This window comes from Periophthalmus magnuspinnatus, chromosome 1 (assembly GCF_009829125.3).
Source record: "Periophthalmus magnuspinnatus isolate fPerMag1 chromosome 1, fPerMag1.2.pri, whole genome shotgun sequence".
NCBI lineage: Eukaryota > Metazoa > Chordata > Actinopteri > Gobiiformes > Gobiidae > Periophthalmus > Periophthalmus magnuspinnatus.
In genome coordinates this window covers 1,648,235-1,670,189 of record NC_047126.1, presented here as the reverse complement: position 1 = coordinate 1,670,189, position 21,955 = coordinate 1,648,235, and the positions used below count along the sequence as shown (strand labels likewise).

The 21,955-nt window shown below is 43.9% G+C and overlaps 2 protein-coding genes across 2 annotated transcripts in view; one reads left to right on the top strand and one right to left on the bottom strand.

Annotated features, from left to right (window-relative positions):
* stx8 (syntaxin 8) overlaps window positions 1-1,373 on the top strand; it is a 53,313-nt gene extending 51,940 nt beyond the window's left edge. The window contains exon 8 of the mRNA XM_033974181.2: window positions 585-1,373. Within this exon, the coding sequence (XP_033830072.1) occupies window positions 585-649 (65 nt within the window). The 3' untranslated portion in view covers window positions 650-1,373. The remainder of the gene's footprint in view (window positions 1-584) is intronic.
* Window positions 1,374-6,643: 5,270 nt separating this feature from the next.
* ntn1a (netrin 1a) overlaps window positions 6,644-21,955 on the bottom strand; it is a 78,025-nt gene continuing 62,713 nt past the window's right edge. Inside the window, exons 5-6 of the mRNA XM_033975549.2 lie at window positions 13,920-13,994; window positions 6,644-7,609 (exon numbers count right to left, since the gene is read on the bottom strand). Of these exons, the coding sequence (XP_033831440.2) occupies window positions 7,281-7,609; window positions 13,920-13,994 (404 nt within the window). The 3' untranslated portion in view covers window positions 6,644-7,280. The remainder of the gene's footprint in view (window positions 7,610-13,919; window positions 13,995-21,955) is intronic.

Sequence of the window (21,955 nt, the reverse complement as noted above, 5' to 3'; positions counted from 1 at the left end):
CCGTTAGTCTCCGTCAGTCCTGTCAGTCCCTGTCCATAAGTCCCCGTTCATCAGTCTCTCTCAGTCTCCATCAGTCCTGTCAGTCTCTGTTAGTCTCTCTCAGTCCCTGTCAGTCCCTGTTTGTCCCTGTCAGTCCTGTTTGTCTCCATCAGTCTCCGTCAGTCCCTGTTAGTCTCCGTCAGTCCTGTCAGTCCCTGTCCATAAGTCCCCGTTCATCAGTCTCTCTCAGTCCCTGTCAGTCCTGTCAGTCCCTGTCAGTCCCTGTCAGTCTGTGATCACATTTCGCTCTGAGTTAAATCGTTTCTTCACAGGAGGGATTTTTTCATTGTAGTACCAAAGAGTGACCACTAGTCCGACTCGAGACGCTCTCTTCAGTTATTTGAATAAATCCATGTTCTCTCCCCGTCGTTAGCCAACGAGCTAGCTCAGCTCTGCACATGTCCGCGACAACAGAGAAACTACTTTCACTTTCCCTTTAGCTGCATGAAGCTGATCTGAGTCCACTGTTCTGTCGTTATGTGGATGTGGATAACCTGGATCGTCATGGTAACGCCGCCGCCGCTGTGTGTTTTGTGTGTGCGCAGGGATGTGGGTGGTGATCGTCCTGCTCCTCATCGCCATCGTCGTGGTCGCGGTGTGGCCCGTGTAGCCGGACGGACCTCCGCAGTTTTACAAAGACGTTTTAAACCTATTTTTTTTACAGCTACGACTCTCCTTCTGCAATGAAAACAAACTTGAAGAAGCCAAATTAACACGTCGCTATGTTTATGTTTAACGTATTAACCGCACGAATGTGAAAACGGTTCGATTTTCTCTGTATTTACTTTAAGTCTTACTGTTTAAAGGCTCCGTACGACGCTGTTTTCTAATGTTTCCTCAGCACGAACAAACCTGGAGTTCTTCTAAAAAACGGAAAACGCTCTGTTCCACCTCGTGATGTCATCGTGTGGCGATACAGGAAGTGCTCCACTGTGTTTTTAAACTCCACACACCTTCAATTTATACAATCATTTGGATCATTTCAGCGTCTGGAATTGCTGATCTCTACAGAACTAAAGGTAAAATGTAGATGGATAAACGTGAAAACTACCACTCGATGACATCACAAGGTGGGACGGAGCGTTTTGAGCTTTGGGGATGTGACAGACTAATAAAAAAAACACGTAACGGAAACAAAACTCAACTCCAGGTCTGTTTTTGAGCAGGAAACAGCGTCAGAACACGACTTAAACCTCAGGAGAGTCAGTTTTGCGTAATATCGAACCTTTAAACAGACGAGTTTATTAAAATTCCAGGTTTTCTCGTGTTACTGATAAATACACTGCTTCCCTGTAAATGATCAGAGCTGCTACTTTTTAATAAATCATTTTAAAATCAAATCGTTTCAGAGTTTGGTGTTGACGTGTGACGAGGCGAGATGAAAACGAATTCTGCTCAAAGTGGTTCAAGGAAGGAATGTAAAAATTAGAAATGTTTCAAGAGTTTATTTATTTTTGAAAATCTGACTTAAACTCTACCAGATCGGTGGGTTCAGTAGTTATTATTATTATTATTATTATTATCATTATTATTATTATTTCCTTCTTTATTGCAAAGATCTAGACAACCACAAACAGTTAACGTTGGGGAAAAAAGGAACAAAAACTTCACAATGTCTCGTGTCATTAAATATTTTCATATATATATTAGTACACAATGTAAAACAGCATTGCAAAAAAGTCTGCGACGGTGACAGCTAAACATTTACAATTCATAGTATGAGCAGAACCCAACGGCATTGTGGGGCCGCCGTTTTAAAGTTTAAACATTTACAACACAAGTTACGGACACGACAGGTGAGATTACAGGTCAAAATGTGCCAAAAAATGTGATTCTATTGCAAGAAAATGTAAAATACAGTGTGGCATCGAAGCAGCACGAGTCGTCCGCCGTGTCCCAGACGACCGCCCTGACCGCAGACTGTGTGAAGAAGTGGACCGAGCGAGTGTGACGTCACCGCGGCGTCCGGCTCCAAACGAAGCGCGTCCAGGCTAGCAGTTATAGCGGCTAATCTGGAGACGAGTTCGACTTTTGTAATTCTGATCGTGAGCGTCATAGCAACCAAAGAGCCAATCTGGAGCGAGGTTGTTCAAGGTAACGCTCGCCCCGTGTTTTTTTTTTTATCAGGCAGCGGGCTCTTAGCAATCAAGCTAACTGCTAACTGCTAATTGAACTGTTGCTAACAGGAGAAACGTCGTGGAGAGAAGGTGCGTGATCACGAGTATCAGAGCAACCAAAGAGCCAATCTGGAGCGAGGTTGTTCAAAGTAACGCCCACCCGTGAGCACTTAGCGACGCTGTCAATCCAACCTCTTGCTAATGCTAACAGGAGCAACCTCGCAGAAAGAAGGTGCGTGATTTGTTTTATAATTTTGATCGCGCGTATCATAGCAACCAAAGAGCCAATCTGGGGTGATGTTGTTCAAATTAACGCCACTTCCTGCTCACACCGCTGTTTTTTTTCCGCACAGAGCGGGCCCTTAGCAACGCTGTCAATCGAACCTGTTGCTAACACTAGCGGAAAGAAGTTGCTTGACTTGTTTTGTCTGTTCTCTTGATTTACCGACACAAAAGCGGAAATAAAAACACCAGAATCATCATCGTACAACGGGTTAACACGAACATTTAAGCTCGAAATGACGGGTCTGACGGCAGCGCTAACAGTTTTTCAATGTAAAGTGAATTGGAGCCAGACTCGACGGAGCCAGAAGCGCGCCGTGCTCACTTCCTATGCGGAACGCGGCGGCTAGCACGTTAGCTATGTCCATTTATAAACACAGTCCATGTCCTGTCGCGTAACACTGATTTGACTGATTGTACGGGGGGAAAAAACCCTCTCCAGAACCTCCACATAAATACTGCGAAACGCTTCAGCCGCTAGCTCATCTGCTCTTTGTAGTTTCAATTGAATCCAGGTGAATGTGATTTTCATCCCATTCAGAAAAGTCTTGGACAAATTACTAAGGGTTTTTTTTCGTTATTACTCTTTTGCAACAAGGGCAAGAAGAAGAAACCCCTCCGAATTAAACCCACGTGTGACTGGAAGTGAACCGAACGGCCCTTTTATAGACGTGTGCGCAGTTAAACAGTTTAAAAGGTGCTAAACGCGGCTTGTACACAGCTCATACCAGAGTTTGGACTGCGATAACTCCAATTTTATGATATTTTGGTTTGAGTTTATAGAACCTGAGTGCTGTTATTATCCCACATTCTTCTGAGAAACGCACAAAGCCAAACTGAACTGCAAACAAACAAAATGGACAATGTGGTTTGAATAAGGCCCGATCCAGCCCCGGCTCTGACCCCAGCCCAGATAAATCCGTTTGTTTACTCTCTGAAGCGGGAAATGGGAGGCGGAGTTACGTTTATTCTGATAAATGTCTCTTATTCCGAGTCGGTTTTGGACACTCGCACACGGAGACGGCGCTGGACAAAGTCTGACTGACCCGTTTGGACTCAAAATCACCGCTTTACATATTTAGGCCCGAGCCCCTACAGGGCGTAGGGCCTATTGCTTCCGCAACGATGAGTGCGAAGCACTCATCGTTGCAGACTGTCTTCACGAAGTTGCGCGCGAAGCGCGCAACTTCGTGGCAGCACCGCGACCTTGCACAGACTCCTGTGTCCTAGCAACCCATGCCGTAGGCATGGGTTTTCATATTTGTTGTTGCTAGCATGTCAGCGTCAACATCGAGTCAATGGGCGAAGCCCATTGACTCGATGTTGACGCTGACATGCGTTAACAGGAATCAATAGGACGAGTCGTCCCCCATCGCCCCCTGCACAGACTCCTGTGTCCTAGCAACCCATGCCGTAGGCATGGGACATGCATATTTGTTCTTGCTAGCATGTCAGCGTCAACATTGAGTCAATGGGCGAAGCCCATTGACTCAATGTTGACGCTGACGCAGCGCGAAGCGCTAATGTCCCCAAACACACTCCTGGCATCGAGCCCTATCCAAGCCCCCATGCCGCAGGCATGGGCCATACTTGTTACTGCTAAAATGAATGGAAGTCAATGGGAGGTCAATGGCGGACCCCGACGTCATGGCGAATGACGAGCGCTAACGCGCTCGTCATTCGCCATTGACCCCACGGTGACGTGGGGAAAGTCGAGAGCTTTCAAAAAACGTATAATATGTCATTCTAATGTTATCGGATATATTGTTTTTGCTAAAATTATTATTATTTTTATTTTTTTTATTTCTTTCTTCTGCTCTTTGAGCAGTAATTTGACCCCCTGAACATTTTCAAAAACTCACCAAATTTTGCCCAAAATTCAGGTCTGCTGAAAAATTTATTTTTTTATGTGGTGCATCATTGGACATAAAAGAATGGCGCGACAGCGCCCCCTGCAAAAGTCAAAATACATTGCGTCAATGGGAGACGTCCCGACGTCAACTTTGGCGTAGAGCCACGAAATTTGGTACACGCATTCTTCAAGTGATGCCAAATAAAAAAGATTATTATGGCCACGCCCCCTGACGCACCGGAAGTCGACCATCTTGGATTTAAAATTCTAAAATGCCGAGTCAGCGTTTTCGCTGACCTCGCATTTTCGTCAACTCCTCTGAAGGCGCTTTACCTGCAGGGCTGAAAATCACTGTACATCATCTAGACAAGTGGGGCATCAAAAGTTATCCAATTTATGATGATCCCTTTTACGGTTTCCGTGCGGCGAAGCCGCAAAATTCCATCGGAATTTTTGCAATTTTCAAAAGTCAAAATTTGCTCCCGTTTGCACATGCAAAGTCCGATTTTGGTCAAATTCAAATCAGTTGTAAAACTTTCGGGCCTAAAGCTACTCATTATGACAGAAACTAAATTGGCGCGATAGCGCCCCCTACAGAACATCTAATAAATTTGTATTGAAGGCCGAAAATTTAGTTTTCCCAAATGTTACCAAATTTGACACACAATTCCATTGGGTCATCCCAATCAATAAAGTCAATCAGACCTATGTCGTCTTTTGCACCGTGTTGCCATGGCGATGCGCCAAATTGCCAATGTTATGCTAATGGGAAATCTCCCAATTTTTCCCATTCATGGGAAAAATATTAGTTTCATGGAATAATGTGAAATTTGGCACCATGACTCTTCATGTCATCCTGATCAAAAAAGTCAATCAGACCCAAGTCATATTTTTCACTGGGTCGCCATGGCAATGCGCGAAAGCGCCCATGTAATCCTAATGGGAAAATTTCCAAATTTTCATGCATTTCAAAGTCTTATAACGATTTATTCACTTCATTGAGGAATGTGAAATTTGGCACAGTGATTCTTCAGGTCGTCACCGTCAAAAAAGTCCTAGGGGCCAAGTGTGTATTTTGCACGGTGTTGCCATGGCGATGCCTGGAAAACCCATGTTTTTGCATTTTGTGCATCAGCACTTCATATGTGTTTTGACTTGTTTGGTGACAAGTGCAGCCCAAAGTCGCAATAAAAAAGGGACAAGTGGCGCGTCAGCGCCACCCACAGGGAGTGCCGGGTCGGCCGAGTGCGAAGCAAGGCCCGCGAGGGCCGTTCGATGCCGCTTGCGGCTTTAATTTTATTATTGTTACTGATGTAGAGAAATGTATTGGCTTTGTGCACAACAGCGCCCTCTGCCTCACTGTTAGCGTCACTACTTCCTGTTAGCGTTACTACTTCCTGTCCAGTTTTATCTCGATGAGGTTTTTGCCAAGTTTCACTAAAATTAATAAATATTTAAAGATGAGGCAGTGGACAGAGAGCTGCAGGTGGGTCAGGGGTCAGAGGTCAGAGGTTCAGGGTCAGACAGTGGACAGGAAGCTGCAGGTGGAACATGTTAAACGTGACACAAATAAACGAAAACTTCACAGACAGATGTTTGTGTTTCAATGCTAACGCTAGTAAACATTAAAACAACGCCAAGTATTCGACATATAAAAATAACTGTATAGTCTTTATTTTAATCTATTTTAATTTGAACAGAATGTTTATTTTATGTTTTCTGATTTTAATAAAAGTGATTGTTATTCAGATATTCGTCATGTGGGGGAAATGTTCAAAACTGCTCTGACACGTCGTCCTGGAAACATCGACAGAGTTTAACGACGTCGGCCGCTCTGATCAGAACCGTCAGATTTGGCCATTTATTTAAAAAACACACACGTTATCAACGTCTTTAAAGTTAATCTGTGCACAGCAGCATGCTAGCTAGCGGACACGTCTGCCAACTGAACCTATACATTTGTTTGTGGAGTTTTAATGTTTATTATGCGAATTATAAGAATTAGCATTAGCATTAGCATTGAGACACAAACATGCCTCCGTCCAAACACAGAAGTCTCTGGTGAAGTACTTTTTTTTTATGTCGTGTTGAACATCAAGGAAATACATCTGTCTGACCGTGACCTCTGACCTCTGACCCCTGACCCCTGACCCACCTGCAGCTCTGTCCACTGCCTCATCTTTAAATATTTATTCATTTTTCATTTTAGTGAAACTTGGCACCTCAGAGATGAAACTGGACAGGAAGTAGTGACGCTGACAGGAAGTAGCGACGCTGACAGGAAGTAGTGACGCTAACAAGAAGTAGCGACGCTGACAGGAAGTATTGATGCTAACACTGAGGCTGCCGGGCGTAGCGCTGTAATTTTATTGCTTTCCAAAAATAAAAATAATAATAATTAAATCTGTTTTCTGTGGGAAGTGATCATGATTCTTTTTGTTTATAAGTCGACATTTCGTAGCACATGTAAACCGGCGGGTCTATAAAAATAACATGTAATAATACTTTAAAAAAAACAAACATGAGTTTATTTCACACGGAGCAGGCGAGTGGTAAACCGCTGAAACCCTGATGCGTTTGTGAATCGCTGCACCACGAGGCCGGTTCGTACGACGCCAAAACACCCGCGTAAAAAAATACAAAGAAACGCAAACGCCCGTCATGCAGCGGCGGCGCTAACGGCCGAGTGACTCCGCCTCCTGCGTTTTACACCGGCGGCCGACCGGAAACGCCCACGTGTGAATCTACAGAGGAAATAAACAGAACCGTCTTTACACAGCGGTAATGGTGCAAAATCGGCAAATCCACGAGAGTCGACGCACAACCAAACCTGTAGGGGGAGCTCCTTCAACCAAAATTCACTAATAACAAAACAAAACAAAAAAATCATCCTAAATATTTCTCTTCATGCTTCTACACAAAAAGCAGCGACATAAACAGTCCGTTCTCTGTAGTCCCGTGTCTCTCCCGTGTTTCCGCTCGTTCTCGGCTCAGGGCTTCTTACATTTGCCTTTCTTCTCTCTCTGCTGAAACTTCCGGAGCCGGCGTGCCCACGTGTCTCTCCACTGGATCACCAGGCTGCCCTTGTCCGCCACGACCCCGCCCTGCCCGGGGGACGCCTCGTCGCTGCCCAGGAGCAGGTACTTTTTCCCCGGTTTGATTTTGGGGCATTTACACGCCACGTCTTTGGCCCGCACCCACAGGAACTGGTCCCCGCGGCGGATCCGGCTCTCGCCCTGTTTGTACACCGAGATGATGTTGACGGTGAACTTCCACCACTCGCCCGCCTTGTCCGCCTTCAGGATGTGCGCCTGGACCGCTGCGAGAAACAGAGATAACAGGGTTTAACAGAAGGCACGGGCAGAGAGTGAAGTCAAAGAGGAAGTGTAGAGTGTCCAAGGATCTGTCTGTAAATCAAGATATGAACATTAATAACAGACACAATAGTGAAATAAAAACCCCAGGATCATGTAGAGGGTTAATACGAACATTTAAGACCAGAATGAGTCTGAAGCAGCAGAGACAGAGAGAGGGGACAGTTTAAAAAAAAAATCTAAATATATATATATAAAAAAAAAAAAAAAACTAAAAAAAAAACCCTCAAAAAAAATTAAGAAAATAAACACACAAAAAAACCCTCAAAACAACAAAAAGAAATTATGATAAAAATTACAAACAAACAAAAACCTCAATATAACAAAAAATAATAATAATAGCAGCAGGGACAGAGAGAGGACAGTTTTCAAAAAAATCTAAATATAAAAAAAAACAAAAAAAAACACCCAAAAACTAAAAAAACAACCCTCAAAATAACAAAAAGAAAGAAAAAAAAAAAAAAAAAAAAACTCAAAACAACTAAAAGAAATTATAATAAAAATTACAACAAAAAAAACTCAAAATAACAAACAAAACTAAAAAAACAAAAACAAAACTCAATATAACAAAAAATAATAATAAAAATAACAAACAAAAAAATCTAAATAACTAAAAAAAATGTACCCCAGGATCATGTAGAGGGTTAATATGAACATTTAAGAACAAAATGTGTCCGACAGTAGCAGGGACAGAGGAGCTGGAGGACGTGTCTGGGGTGAGGGAAGTCTGGGAGTCCCTCTTTAGACTCCTGCCCCGGGCCCCGAAGAAGAGACAGAACATGAACGGATGAAAGTGAATTGGAGTCGACGGAGCAGGAAGTGCACCCGTGATCACTTCCTGTTTGGAGCGCAGCAGCGGCGGCTAACAGGTTAGCTCTGTACATTTAAATAAACAATGTGCTAAATACATAAACACACATAAACACACATAAACACACATAAACACACATAAACACACATAAACACACATAAACACACATAAACACACATAAACACACACTCTGAACATTCATTTGGAGTAACTATATCTGGTACAGTTACTTTTTAATTTGGTGGTGTTCAGATTACAGTTACTTTTCTAAATTAAAGTGAACACACAGGACTTTTTATAGTATATATTTTGTATGTAGTTAAATGTTACGGTCACGGTCCTGATTGTGTATTTGTTTTTATGTGCTGTGCTCTGTAATAAACTATAAAACCACAGTATTAAATCACATCTATTCTGCAAAATCGACTTTTAATTGAGTTTTTAATCCCTGTGTCGGCGACGTCAGCTCATACTGGACACTGCAGTTTGGACTTATTTGTTTTATTAAGTTGTTTTAGATGAATATTGTGATTTAAAATGTGTAAATTGTAACAGAATAATCCACGAGTGTCACAGATTATAACTATAGACACAAGCTCAACAGGGCGGATTTAAAGAAACGATTATTTTGTGTCTAAAAGTGAAATCGTCATCGAGTTTTGAGCATTTACGACTGTACTGAAATAAAACATGTCTTAGTTTCTGATGCTGCGGTGGGTGACACTTCGATCATAATAAAATGAGTCTGAGTCGTCTCAAAGGGGAAAAAGTTTGTGTGTTTTGTTTATTTTCCTTGTTAAAATCTGCTTTTTCTGCTGTATTTCTTTAAGCTCCGCTCTCGAGTCCTGACAAAAGCCTGTGTGATTTATAATGTGATTAGGAAGCGGCGGTGGAGCCAGAGGGAGAGGGAAGACGCCGCAGATGGACGGAGCGAGAGATGGACGGACAGAGGAGGAAACGAGAAGGACCCGAACTCAGCACGTCTCACAGAGGAAAGAGACACACTTCAGTTAAGAGCTGATGGAGAAAAAAGGCTCGTCTCAGCAGGATCTTTACACTTAAACGATAAACTCCACCTCACGTGAGTCTGTGACGCCGCGGGAACGACCTGCACTTTAGTTTAGCAACGTGATAAAATGTTACACAAATGTTTTATTCTTAAAGCTCCTGTGTCACTTTAATCCATGTTCTGCTGCTGTGACCTCCTCAAAAACAGACCTGGAGTCGTGTTTTGTGGGAAAAACATCGATTAACGGAATTTTAAGTTCAAATCCATTTGTTTGGGAGAAAATTACGATGCTGTTCCTCCACTTTTCTTGCGTCGTAAACACAGAGCGTTCTGTGGCGCCGCTCACACCTGCATGACCTGAGCCACGCCCCGGTGACAGGGGGGAGACGAGGACGACGGGAGACAAGGGCGACGGGAGACGAGGGCGACGGGAGACGAGGGCGACGGGAGACGAGGACGACGGGAGACGAGGACGACGGGAGACGAGGACGACGGGGGGCGAAGGAGACGAGGGCGAAGGGAGACGAGGGCGAAGGGAGACGAGGGCGACGGGAGACGAGGACGACGGGAGACGAGGGAGATGAGGGCGAAGGGAGACGAGGGCGAAGGGAGACGAGGGCGAAGGGAGACGAGGGCGACGGGAGACGAGGGAGACGAGGGCGACGGGAGACGAGGGCGACGGGAGACGAGGGCGACGGGAGACGAGGGCGACGGGAGACGAGGGCGACGGGAGACGAGGGCGACGGGAGACGAGGGCGGGAGACGAGGGAGACGAGGACGACGGGAGACGAGGGCGGGAGACGAGGGCGGGAGACGAGGGAGACGAGGGCGACGGGAGACGAGGGCGACGGGAGACGAGGGCGACGGGAGACGAGGGCGACGGGAGACGAGGACGACGGGAGACGAGGACGACGGGAGACAAGGGAGACGAGGGCGGGAGACGAGGACGAGCGCAGCTTTAGACGTGATGAGCTCTTTGTGTTTGTGACTCAGAGAAAAGCCGGAGTTTAGTCCTGGGCCTGAGTTTGACACCAGAGACGTGAAAGTGTGAATCACGTCTTTGTCCCACAGCAGCTCTGAGTTTAACGTCTCATCACTGACACGGGCTCGACTCCACGGCATCGTTTGGTTTTAAAGTTTGTGACGGAGTTTGATTTGCTGCGATAAAATCTGTTGTAAATGTAAATTATAGTTTCACACAGAGAATTCTGTCCAAACATTTGGTACAATTTACACGATATACAGACCAGAAACACATTTTTATGATATTTTAAACATCATTTCAACTAAATAAAGGTGTTTTCTTATCATTTTATTTGTCAAATCTTAATCTCTGTGACTTTAGAGGAGTTTGACCCGGTGTGCCACATGGTTGCTAGGTAACAGTTATCAAATGCCTTTAGTGTGATGTCATCATTTTGAACCAGGAAGTAAACTTTTAAACCTAAAAACGTTTAGATATTTTGTAAAATATTAAATCTAATTTAAAAGGATCAGTCCAACCTCAAGGGAGACCAGCCAGATCTGTGGAGAGGAGACCACTGTTTTAAGGCAATGACACCTAAGACCTGTATGTGAATCCATTCTAAATAGATCATTTTAATGCCGTATTGTGGAACATTCCAGGCAAACCCATAACCTCTCCACGAGTCGAGCAGGTGTCAGATGCATTTATGTAACATTTTTGCAGCGTTTTTTGGGTAAAATGAACATAAACATTTCTAAACTACTCCAGCTTGTAGTTTGTCGTCCATCTTGTGCCCGTCCCATTGTTTACAAACTCTAAAGACTCCGGCTCTTTTGCGCCGCGTGTTTGCTGACCTCTCGTTGACCCCAGCAGCACGTTGCACCAGACGCCGCCGCTGTTTGCTTCTGTTTTCTGTGTTTGTGTTTGAACAGCAGTGAGAGCACAAAGTGTAGAGTCAGATCCAACGTTTACCCCGTGTGCGGCGCCTCCCGGGGCGACTGAAGCCTCCGCTCACGCCTGGTTTGAATCGCACTAAAGACGTCCTACAGTCTGTGCGTTTGGTCTGTTAAAGTCCTGATAAAGACCCGCTGAAGTCCTGATAAAGACCTGATAAAGACCTGTTAAAGTCCTGTTAAAGTCCTGTTAAAGTCCTGTTAAAGTCCTGTTAAAGTCCCGTTAAAGTCCTGTTAAAGTCCCGTTAAAGTCCTGTTAAAGTCCTGCTGAAGTCCTGATAAAGTCCTGTTAAAGACCCATTAAAGTCCCACTAAAGACCCGCTAAAGTCCTGTTAAAGACCTGTTAAAGTCCTGTTAAAGTCCCGTTAAAGTCCCGCTAAAGTTCCGTTAAACTCCTGTTAAAGTCCCGTTAAAGTCCCGCTAAAGTTCCGTTAAACTCCTGTTAAAGTCCCGTTAAAGTCCCATTAAAGTCCAGTTAAAGTCCTGTTAAAGTTCCGCCAAACTCACGCTAAAATCCCGTTAAAGTCCCATTAAAGTCGGGTCAAGTCCTGTTAAAATACCGTTAAAGTCCCGCTAAAGTCCCTTTAAAATTCTGCTAAAGTTCTGTTAAAGTCCCACTAAAGTCCTGCTAAAATCCCGTTAAAGTCCCTTTAAAGTCCTGTTAAAGTCCTATTAAATACATATATATATAAAACTCCTCCGGTGAAAGGTGCACCACCTGCTGGTCACAGTGGTGATGTTTCTGCTTTATCAGATCTGTGGAGAGGCGAGCCCGTGTAACTCAAACATTCTCCATTTAAACTGGATCATCAGCTGCTTTTGTCTCGTCTTTTGTCCTCGTGAACCTTTTGTCAAACTGTTTCTTTGTTTTGTTTCGTTAATTCTTTTGTTTCCAAATTCCTCTCAGGCTCATTTCATAAAATTACGCTGAAAGTTCCAGAAAACTCATAAAGTTCTGCAGAATGTTCTAGAAAAAAATCACAAAATCCTGCAGAATGTTCTAGAAAAGTCATAAAATTTTGTAGAACATTTTTTTAAACGAACAAAATTCCGCAGAACATTCTAGAAAAGTCACACAATTTTGTAGAATGTTCTTTTTTAAAAACAAAATTATGCACACATTCTAGAAAAGTCCCACATTTCCGCAGAACGTTGGTGAAAAGCGTGTCACAGTGAGCTGGACCGTGTTGTGTGTTTTTATTTCTGGACAAACATCTCGGTGGACGTGGACGTGTTTCTTCCGTCTTAACCCCTTCAGATCCGCGTGTCAGTGTCTCCAGCCACTTCAAACGCAGCGGGGTCGGAGGTCGAGGGTCACACGTCTTATCCACACCTCTGAAAGGCGCGGCGGACCAGCGCTCACAGGAATGCGGCGCTTTAAAGACGACACATTGTCCTCGCTCTGGAGTTATAATCCCTCACACTGCGGATCATTAAGTGACAATTTACACGTTTAAAATCACAATATTCATCGAAAAACCAAGAAATAAAAGAAACGAGTCGCCGACTTTCACGTTGAAAACTGACGGAGACATTTTGAGACTTTTTCCCTGCACAAAGAAAACTGTTCATCTCTATGGTGTGTTTTTGTGCGTTTTTGTGTGTTTTTCTGTCTGTTTTTGTGTGTTTTTTCTGTGTTTTTTCTGTGTTTTTCTGTGTTTTTGTGTTTTTCGTGTGTTTTCTGTGTTTTTTGTGTGTTTTTCGTGTGGTTTTCTGTTTTTTTGTGTGTTTTTCGTGTGTTTTTCTGAGTTTTTTCTGTGTTTTCTGTGTTTATCTGTGTTTTTTTCGTGTGTTTTTCTGTTTTTTCGTGTGTTTTCGTGTGTTTTTTGTTTTTCGTGTATTTTTCTGTTTTTTCTGTGTTTTTTCTGTGTTTTTTGTGTTTTTCGTGTGGTTTTCTGTTTTTTGTGTGTTTTTGTGTGTTTTTTCTGTGTTTTCTGTGTTTATCTGTGTTTTTTTCGTGTGTTTTTCTGTTTTTTGTGTTTTTCTGTTTTTTGTGTTTTTCTGTGTTTTTCTGTGTTTTTTCTGTGTTTTTGTGTGTTTCTCTGTGTTTTTGTGTGTTTTTCTGTGTTTTTCTGTGTTTTTCTGTTTCTCTGTGTTTTTGTGTGTTTTTCTGTCTGTTTTTGTGTGTTTTTGTGTGTTTTTCGTGTGTTTTTCTGTGTTTCTCTGTGTTTTTGTGTGTTTTTGTGTGTTTTTGTGTGTTTTTCTGTGTTTCTCTGTGTTTTTTGTGTGTTTTTGTGTGTTTTTGTGTGTTTTTGTGTGTTTCTCTGTGTTTTTCGTGTGTTTTTCGTGTGTTTTTCGTGTGTTTTTGTGTGTTTCTCTGTGTTTTTGTGTTTTTGTGTGTTTTTGTGTGTTTTTGTGTGTTTTTGTGTGTTTTTCGTGTGTTTTTGTGTGTTTCTCTGTGTTTTTGTGTTTTTGTGTGTTTTCGTGTGTTTTTGTGTGTTTTTGTGTGTTTTTCGTGTGTTTTTGTGTGTTTTTGTGTGTTTTTGTGTGTTTTTGTGTGCTTGTGACACTCACCGTAGTCCTTCTTGCAGTACTTCTTCATGTTGATCTTCAGTTTTCCTTTTGAGGCTTTGCAGTAGGACTCACAGTCTGTGGGACGAACCAGAAACATCACGGTTAAAACTCAACTTATTTACACAGCCACAAACCGCCATCGGCCCCGCCCACTTATTCTCCACGGGACTGTGGGAATGGTGCCCCCACCCGTCCCCCGCCCGTCCCCCACCAACCCCAACCCCACCCTCGTCACCTCCAGCCCCTCCACAGCAGAGACACAGAGACCACCACCACATCAGCCTGAAGGAGGAGGAGGAGGGCGAGGAGGAGGAGGAGTAGGGGGAGGAGGAGGAGGAGGGGGAGGAGGAGGAGGAGGGGGGGGAGGAGGAGGAGGAGGGGGAGGAGGAGGAGGCCGTGAAGGGGTCAGCGGGCGAGAAAAAGAGGTCAGGAGGACGAATTATCCCTCCACAGACGTTTAAGCAGCGAGACCCGTCACACAAAACACCTCCAGAAAATCCAAACTGTTTTATTTTATCTTTATTATTATTATTATTTTATTCTCTTCTTTTTTTCTTTTTTTAAAAATTTTATTTGTGAAAAAAAAAAAACAAAACAGTACAGTACAAAACATAACAGACAGAAAAAGGCAAAAGAGACGAAGAAACAGACAAGAAAATGAAAAGACATAGAAATAAAACAATGATCAGAGTTTGGGGCGGAGTCAGGGGGCGGGGTCAGGGGGTGGAGTCAGGGGGCGGGGTCTTACAATGAGCTAATGTTTTATTATTGATCAGGAAAAATGAATGAGTGAGTTTAGTTATGAAGTTATAACTAGGGCTGAGTCTCCGTTCTCTTTTATTTATTTTTTCCTTTTCCTTTCTGCCTTCTTCTTTTCCTTCTTTTTACCTTCTCTCGTTCCTTTTTTCCCTCTTCCTCCTTCCTCTTTCTTTCTTTTCTTTCTCTTTTTCCTTCAAGTACACATCACTTTTGTATTTTGACATTACAGTGGCCCCTGGTTTATCGCCGTGGTTACGTTCTAAAAATAACCCACAATAGACGAAATCCACGAAGTATCGGCTTTGTTTATTTTTTATTCTGTTTGTTTTAGAATCAGAGTCAGAAGCAGAAGACTTGTATTGAAAACTCACAAACTAGGAACTTATTTTGGCGATAAAGTGCAACAAAAAACACTGAATAATAAAAATATAAAAGTTGTAAAAAATATATGGTTAAAAATAAAATAGTCTAGAGGTAAAAATAAACAACAACATCAGAAAAACAGAGAAACTCGACGTATTAAAGTGAGTGCTGTTAGAAAATGTCCAGTTTAGTGCCGATTTAAGTCTGTAAAACCCCTCACCACACACTTTATACACTTTTCTCACATTTCTCTCTCGTTTAAACACAAAGTTCAAACCTTCGGCGATTTTTTAAAATAAATTCAGTTTTATAGAACAAAACCAAAGATACACACTCAGAAGACTCAGATAAACCTGATCTGGCCACACAGACAAACCTGCAGATTTATCCTGAGTTCTTCTCTCAAACTGAAAACACTCTGTTCCACCTTGTGATGTCATCATGTGGCGATACAGGAAGTGCTCCACTGTGTTTTTAAACTCCACACACCTTCATTTATAGAATCATTTGGATCATTTCAGTCCTGGAGTTGTCTCTTATCTCGACTGAACTAAAGGTAAAAGGAGGCGGAGTTAATGTGAAAACTACCACTTGATGACATCACAAGGTGGAACAGAGCGTTTTGAGCTTTGTAGATGTAGAAAAACATGTGTGAATGAAACAAAACACAACTCCAGGTCTGTTTTTGACGTGTTAACATCATTAGAACATGGATTAAACCTCATGAGTCAGTTTTGTGTTTTAAATCCGCTCACGTTACGTCGCCAAACGCAGAGACAGAATCTATTTCTTTTCTTTCTAAACTAAGATGTTCTTTCCATCGTCTCGACAGCGACACGAGACCCGGGGAACGGCGATGGATCTTGGCAGGAGAAGCTGAACCTGCCTTCAGTCGTATGATCGATCACCGAGGGGTTAAGAAGCACACGCCACGAGCACACACACACGCCACGAGCACACACACACGCCACGAGCACACACACACGCCACGAGCACACGCCACGAGCACGAGTTCGGGGAGGCCATGGAGGAGGACTATCGGACGGCCTCAAAGAGATTCTGGCAAACCGTCCGACGCCTCAGGAGGGGGAAGCAGTGCTTCACCAACACTGTTTACAGTGCGGTTGGAGCGCTGCTGACCTCGACTGGGGATGTTGTGGGGCGGTGGAAGGAATACTTTGAGGATCTCCTCAATCCCACTGTCACGTCTTCCGAGGAGGAAGCAGAAACTGGGGACCCAGGGGCGGACTCGTCCATCACCCTGGCTGAAGTCACTGAGGTGGTTGGCAAGCTCCTCGGTGGCTCCGGGGGTGGATGAGATCCGTCCTGAGTACCTCAGGTCTCTGGATGTTGTGGGGCTGTCTTGGCTGACACGTCTCTGCAACATCGCGTGGCGGTCGGGGACAGTACCTGTGGAATGGCAGACCGGGGTGGTGGTCCCTCTGTATAAAAAGGGGGACCGGAGGGTGTGTTCCAATTACAGGGGAATCACACTCCTCAGCCTTCCCGGTAAGGTCTATTCCAGGGACTGGAGAGGAGAATCCGACCGATAGTCGAACCTCGGATTCAGGAGGAGCAGTGTGGTTTTCGTCCTGGTCGTGGAACACTGGACCAGCTCTATACTCTCCATCGGGTCCTCGAGGGCTCATGGGAGTATGCCCAACCAGTCCACATGTGTTTTGTGGATCTGGAGAAGGCATTCGACCGTGTCCCTCGTGGTGTCCTTTGGGGGGTGCTCTGGGAGTATGGGGTCCGGGGCTCTTTGCTAAGGGCTGTCCGGTCCCTGTATGACCGGAGCAGGAGCTGTGTTCATTGCCGGCAGTAAGTCAGACCTGTTCCCAGTGCATGTTGGACTCCGCCAGGGCTGCCCTTTGTCACCGGTTCTGTTCATTATATTTATGGACAGAATTTCTAGGCGCAGCCAGGGGCCGGAGGGGGTCTGGTTTGGGAACCACAGGATTTCATCTCTGCTGTTTGCAGATGATGTTGTCCTGATGCTTCTTCGAGCCAGGACCTGCAGCAGGCACTGGGGCGGTATGCAGCCGAGTGTGAAGCGGCTGGGATGAGAATCAGCTCCTCCAAATCCGAGGCCATGGTTCTCGACCGGAAAAAGGTGGTTTGCTCTCTCCGGGTGGGTGGTGAGTCTCTGCCCCAAGTGGAGGAGTTCAAGTATCTCGGGGTCTTGTTCACGAGTGAGGGAAGGATGGAGCGTGAGATTGACAGGCGGATCGGTGCAGCGTCTGCAGTGATGCGGTCGCTGTATCGGTCCGTTGTGGTAAAGAAGGAGCTGAGCCGGAAGGCGAAGCTCTCGATTTACCGGTCAATCTACGTTCCTGCCCTCACCTATGGTCATGAGCTTTGGGTAATGACCGAAAGGACAAGATCGCGGATACAAGCGGCTGAAATGGGTTTCCTCCGCAGAGTGGCCGGGCACACCCTTAGGGATAGGGTGAGGAGCTCGGTCACACGGGAGGAGCTCGGAGTAGAGCCGCTGCTCCTACACGTTGAGAGGAACCAGCTGAGGCTCGGGCATCTGCTCAGGATGCCTCCTGGACGCCTCCCTAGGGAGGTGTTCTGGGCATGTCCCACCGGGAGGAGGCCCCGGGGAAGACCCAGGACACGCTGGAGGGACTATGTCTCTCGGCTGGCCTGGGAACGCCTTGGGGTCCCACCGGAGGAGCTGGAGGACGTGTCCGGGGTGAGGGAAGTCTGGGAGTCCCTGCTTAGACTGCTGCCCCCGCGACCCGGCCCCGGATAAGCGGAAGAAAATGGATGGATGGAACTTCACAGTATTTACTTTAGACGAGGTGGGACAGTTTTATTTTTCTCTCTCCTTTTCAGGCTTGAATAAAAACAGACTGTGAGATGTGCTTTAGGTGAGTGAAATAAATACAAACATAAATATATAAATAAATACATTAACAAACAAAACAATTAATGAATAAATAAACAATAAATAAATAAATACATTTGAGAGCAGTATCTGTACTTTTACCACTTGTACCACTACATTTTTGAACATGACTCAAAAGTAAAAGTATTTTTCTTATTGTGTGAGAGCTGCTGAAAAGGCTGAGGGTTTATTTTTAACACAAAAAAAACCCCAAAATAAATATAAATAATAACAGGAAAATAACAATCGATTCAGTTGGAAAATGTTAACATTGATTTATATTTATATGTGGAAAACTGAACTAAAAAAACTAAAAAAATCTTTAAAAATCATTCTGTCGATATCAACGAATACCAGAGCAGAGGGAAAGCAGCATTTATTTATTTACTTAAAACAAAAATAAAATACAACAAAAATGAGCAAAATAGAAAAAAAAAATGCTTGATTCATTTGTTTCTGTTGAACAAAATTTAGCTCAAATTTTTATCAAAATCTCCACATTTGAAGCTTTAAAGTCTCAAAATCTGTGAGAAATACTTTTACTTTTTACTCTTTAAGTACATTTTTAAACAGGTACTTTAATACTTTTACTCAAGCAGATTCTTTTACGTGATACTTTTACTTTTACTTGAGTATTTTTGGGCCAGTATCTGTACTTTTACTTAAACTGTTCTCTCATCGGGCCTTTCTCTGTATAAACAAAAACAGAATAAAAGCGAGAGAAGAATCGGAGGTTCAGAGCGGCGCCGTCCGACCACGGAGCGTTTGAACGGTTTTAGACGTAGTGACGCAGTAGTAGTACATTTTGAAGTAGTTTTGTGAGAAAACACACGAGCTCAGGCAGCGTGAGCCGTGTACAGGACTGAGCTCATTTCCATATAAATGATGGAGGCCGTTTTACTTTCTCGTCTTCCCCCCCGACGCTTCATGATACTCGTCTTTGATAGCCATTCGTTCCCCATTAGCGTACCCCAGAGACGCCCCCGGACCCCTATTTAAGGCCGGGCCGTCCCCTGCAGGGAGGACAACCGTTCCCTTTGTGCGATGGGGAAGTGCGGGCCGTCCTGCCGCGCGGAGCTCAGACCGGCCCCCGAGTAGATGTAGTTACTCCGCCGCTTTGTGAACGCTCTTTCACTGCGCCCAGAGCCGACGTAACTGAGAGCTTCACCTTTGGCTCCGCTATCAAAGCGCGCTCCGGAGCATTTAAGCTAATCGTCCCGGGTTGAGAGCGCGGCGCAGACGGGGGATGACGGGTCTGCGTCGTTTTATGAGCGGATGATGGTCACGTTTAAGGGGCAGGAGCGGAGACTGTGCGTGTGAACGGACAGAGCTAACGTGCTAACCGCCGCGCTCCAAACGGGCGAGGGCGAGTTCCGTGATTCCAACTCGATTTCAGATCAAATAAAGAGCAAGTTGGGATTGGAATCTGGAATTTGGAATACAGTCGTCTGTCGCTATATCACAGTTCACCTTTCGCATTTTTTTAGTACAATTTCACGTTTGTTTTTTTTTACAGAGTATAAACGTGCATTGTGTCGTGCGTCCTGATTGGCTGTTGGACTGTAGACCATTGTGTCGTGCGTCCTGATTGGCTGTTGGACTGTAGACCATTGTGTCGTGCGTCCTGATTGGCTGTTGGACTGTAGACCATTGTGTCGTGCGTCCTGATTGGCTGTTGGACTGTAGACCATTGTGTCGTGCGTCCTGATTGGCTGTTGGACTGTAGACCATTGTCCATCAGTCTCCTCCGTGCCGTGTCTCCTGTCCAGTACAGAATGTGTTCAGACAAATTCACATAAACGTTGGATCTCAGTGTGACTCTGAAGTGCTGTACGTTTGCAATTTGTTTTCTCCCCGACAAAACCCACAATGTCGATGAAACGTTCTGCACCGACAAAGACGCCTACGAAGGTTTGAACTTTGTGTTTAAACGAGAGAAAAATGTGATAAAATGTGAACGCCTGTGTGAGAAAAGTGTATAAAGTGTGTGGTGAGGGGTTTTACAGACAAAAACAGAGAGAATAATGTAAAAAATAAAGAGGATACTTCACGGATTTCGCCTTTTGGAATTTGAAATTGGAATCTGGAACTGGAATACGCCTCTTAACAGCTCAACATTTTGGAATTTGGGATAGTACCACCGGGGTGACTTTCTTTTGGCGGGGCGCTCTTTGCTTTGTGGCCGGGGAGGGGGGTTTAAGAGCGGGTACCCGGGTTCAGATGGTGCGCAGGTGAACTGGACTCAAATGTAACACAAAGAGAACAGTCGAATACAACAGAAAGAGACAAACAGGAAACTCTGAATGTGATAAATCAGGAAACAAACAACTGAAGAATGAAAGTCTTGGGGCTTCAATAAGGAAACAGTCTGTGAGAATAAACTCAGGAGCAGGGATAAAAAAAAGGTCCAGAACTGCAGAAATACAAACGACAGAGTGTTTCAGATTCAGAGCCGAGTGTCGCTCAGATCAACAATCGAACAACGACTGACTGAACGGAGGAGTTTATAAAGACGACGAGTTTATAAAGACGACCCTGAGCTGAGGAAGAAATGAACGACAGCTGCAGGAAAAACAGGAAGGAGCAAAAGACGAACCGGAACAGGCTGGAGAACGGAGCCGGACTGAGGATAAACGTGTAAACTGTGACACAGGGAGCCGTTCCTGGGTTAGACGAGTGTGACAGCGCCCCCCGGTGGTCCAGCTCCAGGGCGCGCAAGTATCACAGCAACCAAAGAGCCAATCCAGAGCGAGGCTGTTGAAGGTAATGTCCCTTAGCAACGCTGTCAATCAAACCTGTTGCTAACGCTAACAGGAGCGACCTCGGGGAAAGAAGGACCTGATTTGTCTGTTATTAATGTTCATATCTTGATTTACAGACACAATAGTGAAATAAAAACCCCAGGATCATGTAGAGGGTTAATACGAACATTTAAGACCAGAATGAGTCTGAAGCAGCAGAGACAGAGAGAGGAGACAGATATTTAAAAATAAATAAATAAATAAACTGAAAAAACAAACAAAAACAAACTCCAAATAATAAAAAAATACAAAATAATAATAATAAAAAAACCTCAAAATAACAAAATATAAATAAATTAACCCAAGATAACAAGAAAATTTAAACAAATAAACCTCAAAATAACAAAAAGAAAGAAAGAAAGAAAGTGAACTTAAAAAAAACACATCTCAAAATAAGAAAAAAAAATTTAAAAAATTTAAAATAACTAAAATAAAACCTCAAAATAACAAGAAAAACAAACAAAAACTCAAAATTAGTCCAAAAAAAAATAAATAAATAAAAATAAAAATAACTTCAAAAATAAACTGAAAAAACCCCAGGATCATGTAGAGGGTTAATCTGAACATTTAAGACCAAAATGAGTCTGAAGCAGCAGAGACAGAGAGAGGGGACAGATTTTCAACAGAAAGTGAATTGGAGCCAGAGTCACTGGAGCAGGAAGTGCACATGATCACTTCCTGTTTGTATCGCGGCGGCAGAGGGTTAGCTGCGTCCATTTATATAAACGGTCTAAACACGTTTTTCTCAAAACACGATACAAAGACTCTCCAAAGATTAAAACGACTTTCAAACTCAAACACGGAGCTCGTCCAGGAAGCATAAAAACGTCCCAGAATCCCCCGGGACGGCGGAGCGTATCGCCAACTCAGAAAAGGCGGAATGAGGCAAGATTCATGAGCAAATATCCCACTGGCTCCGTCACTCGTCCTGATGATTTCCAGAGACACACGTGGAACACTCGAGTGGACATTCCAAAGACACGGACGTCCTGCTGCAGTGGACAGACCGGGAATTTAACCAGGATTTAAGAGCAGCTTCAAATAAACGGAAAAGATAGGAATTATGCTCACAGCAGCTTTAAGAAGAAAAGAAAAAAACTCTCCCTCATACTAAAAATAAATACAAAATATACATAATCACAAACAATAATAATAATAATAATGATAATAATAATGATAATAATAATAATAATAATAATAATAATAATAATAATAATAAT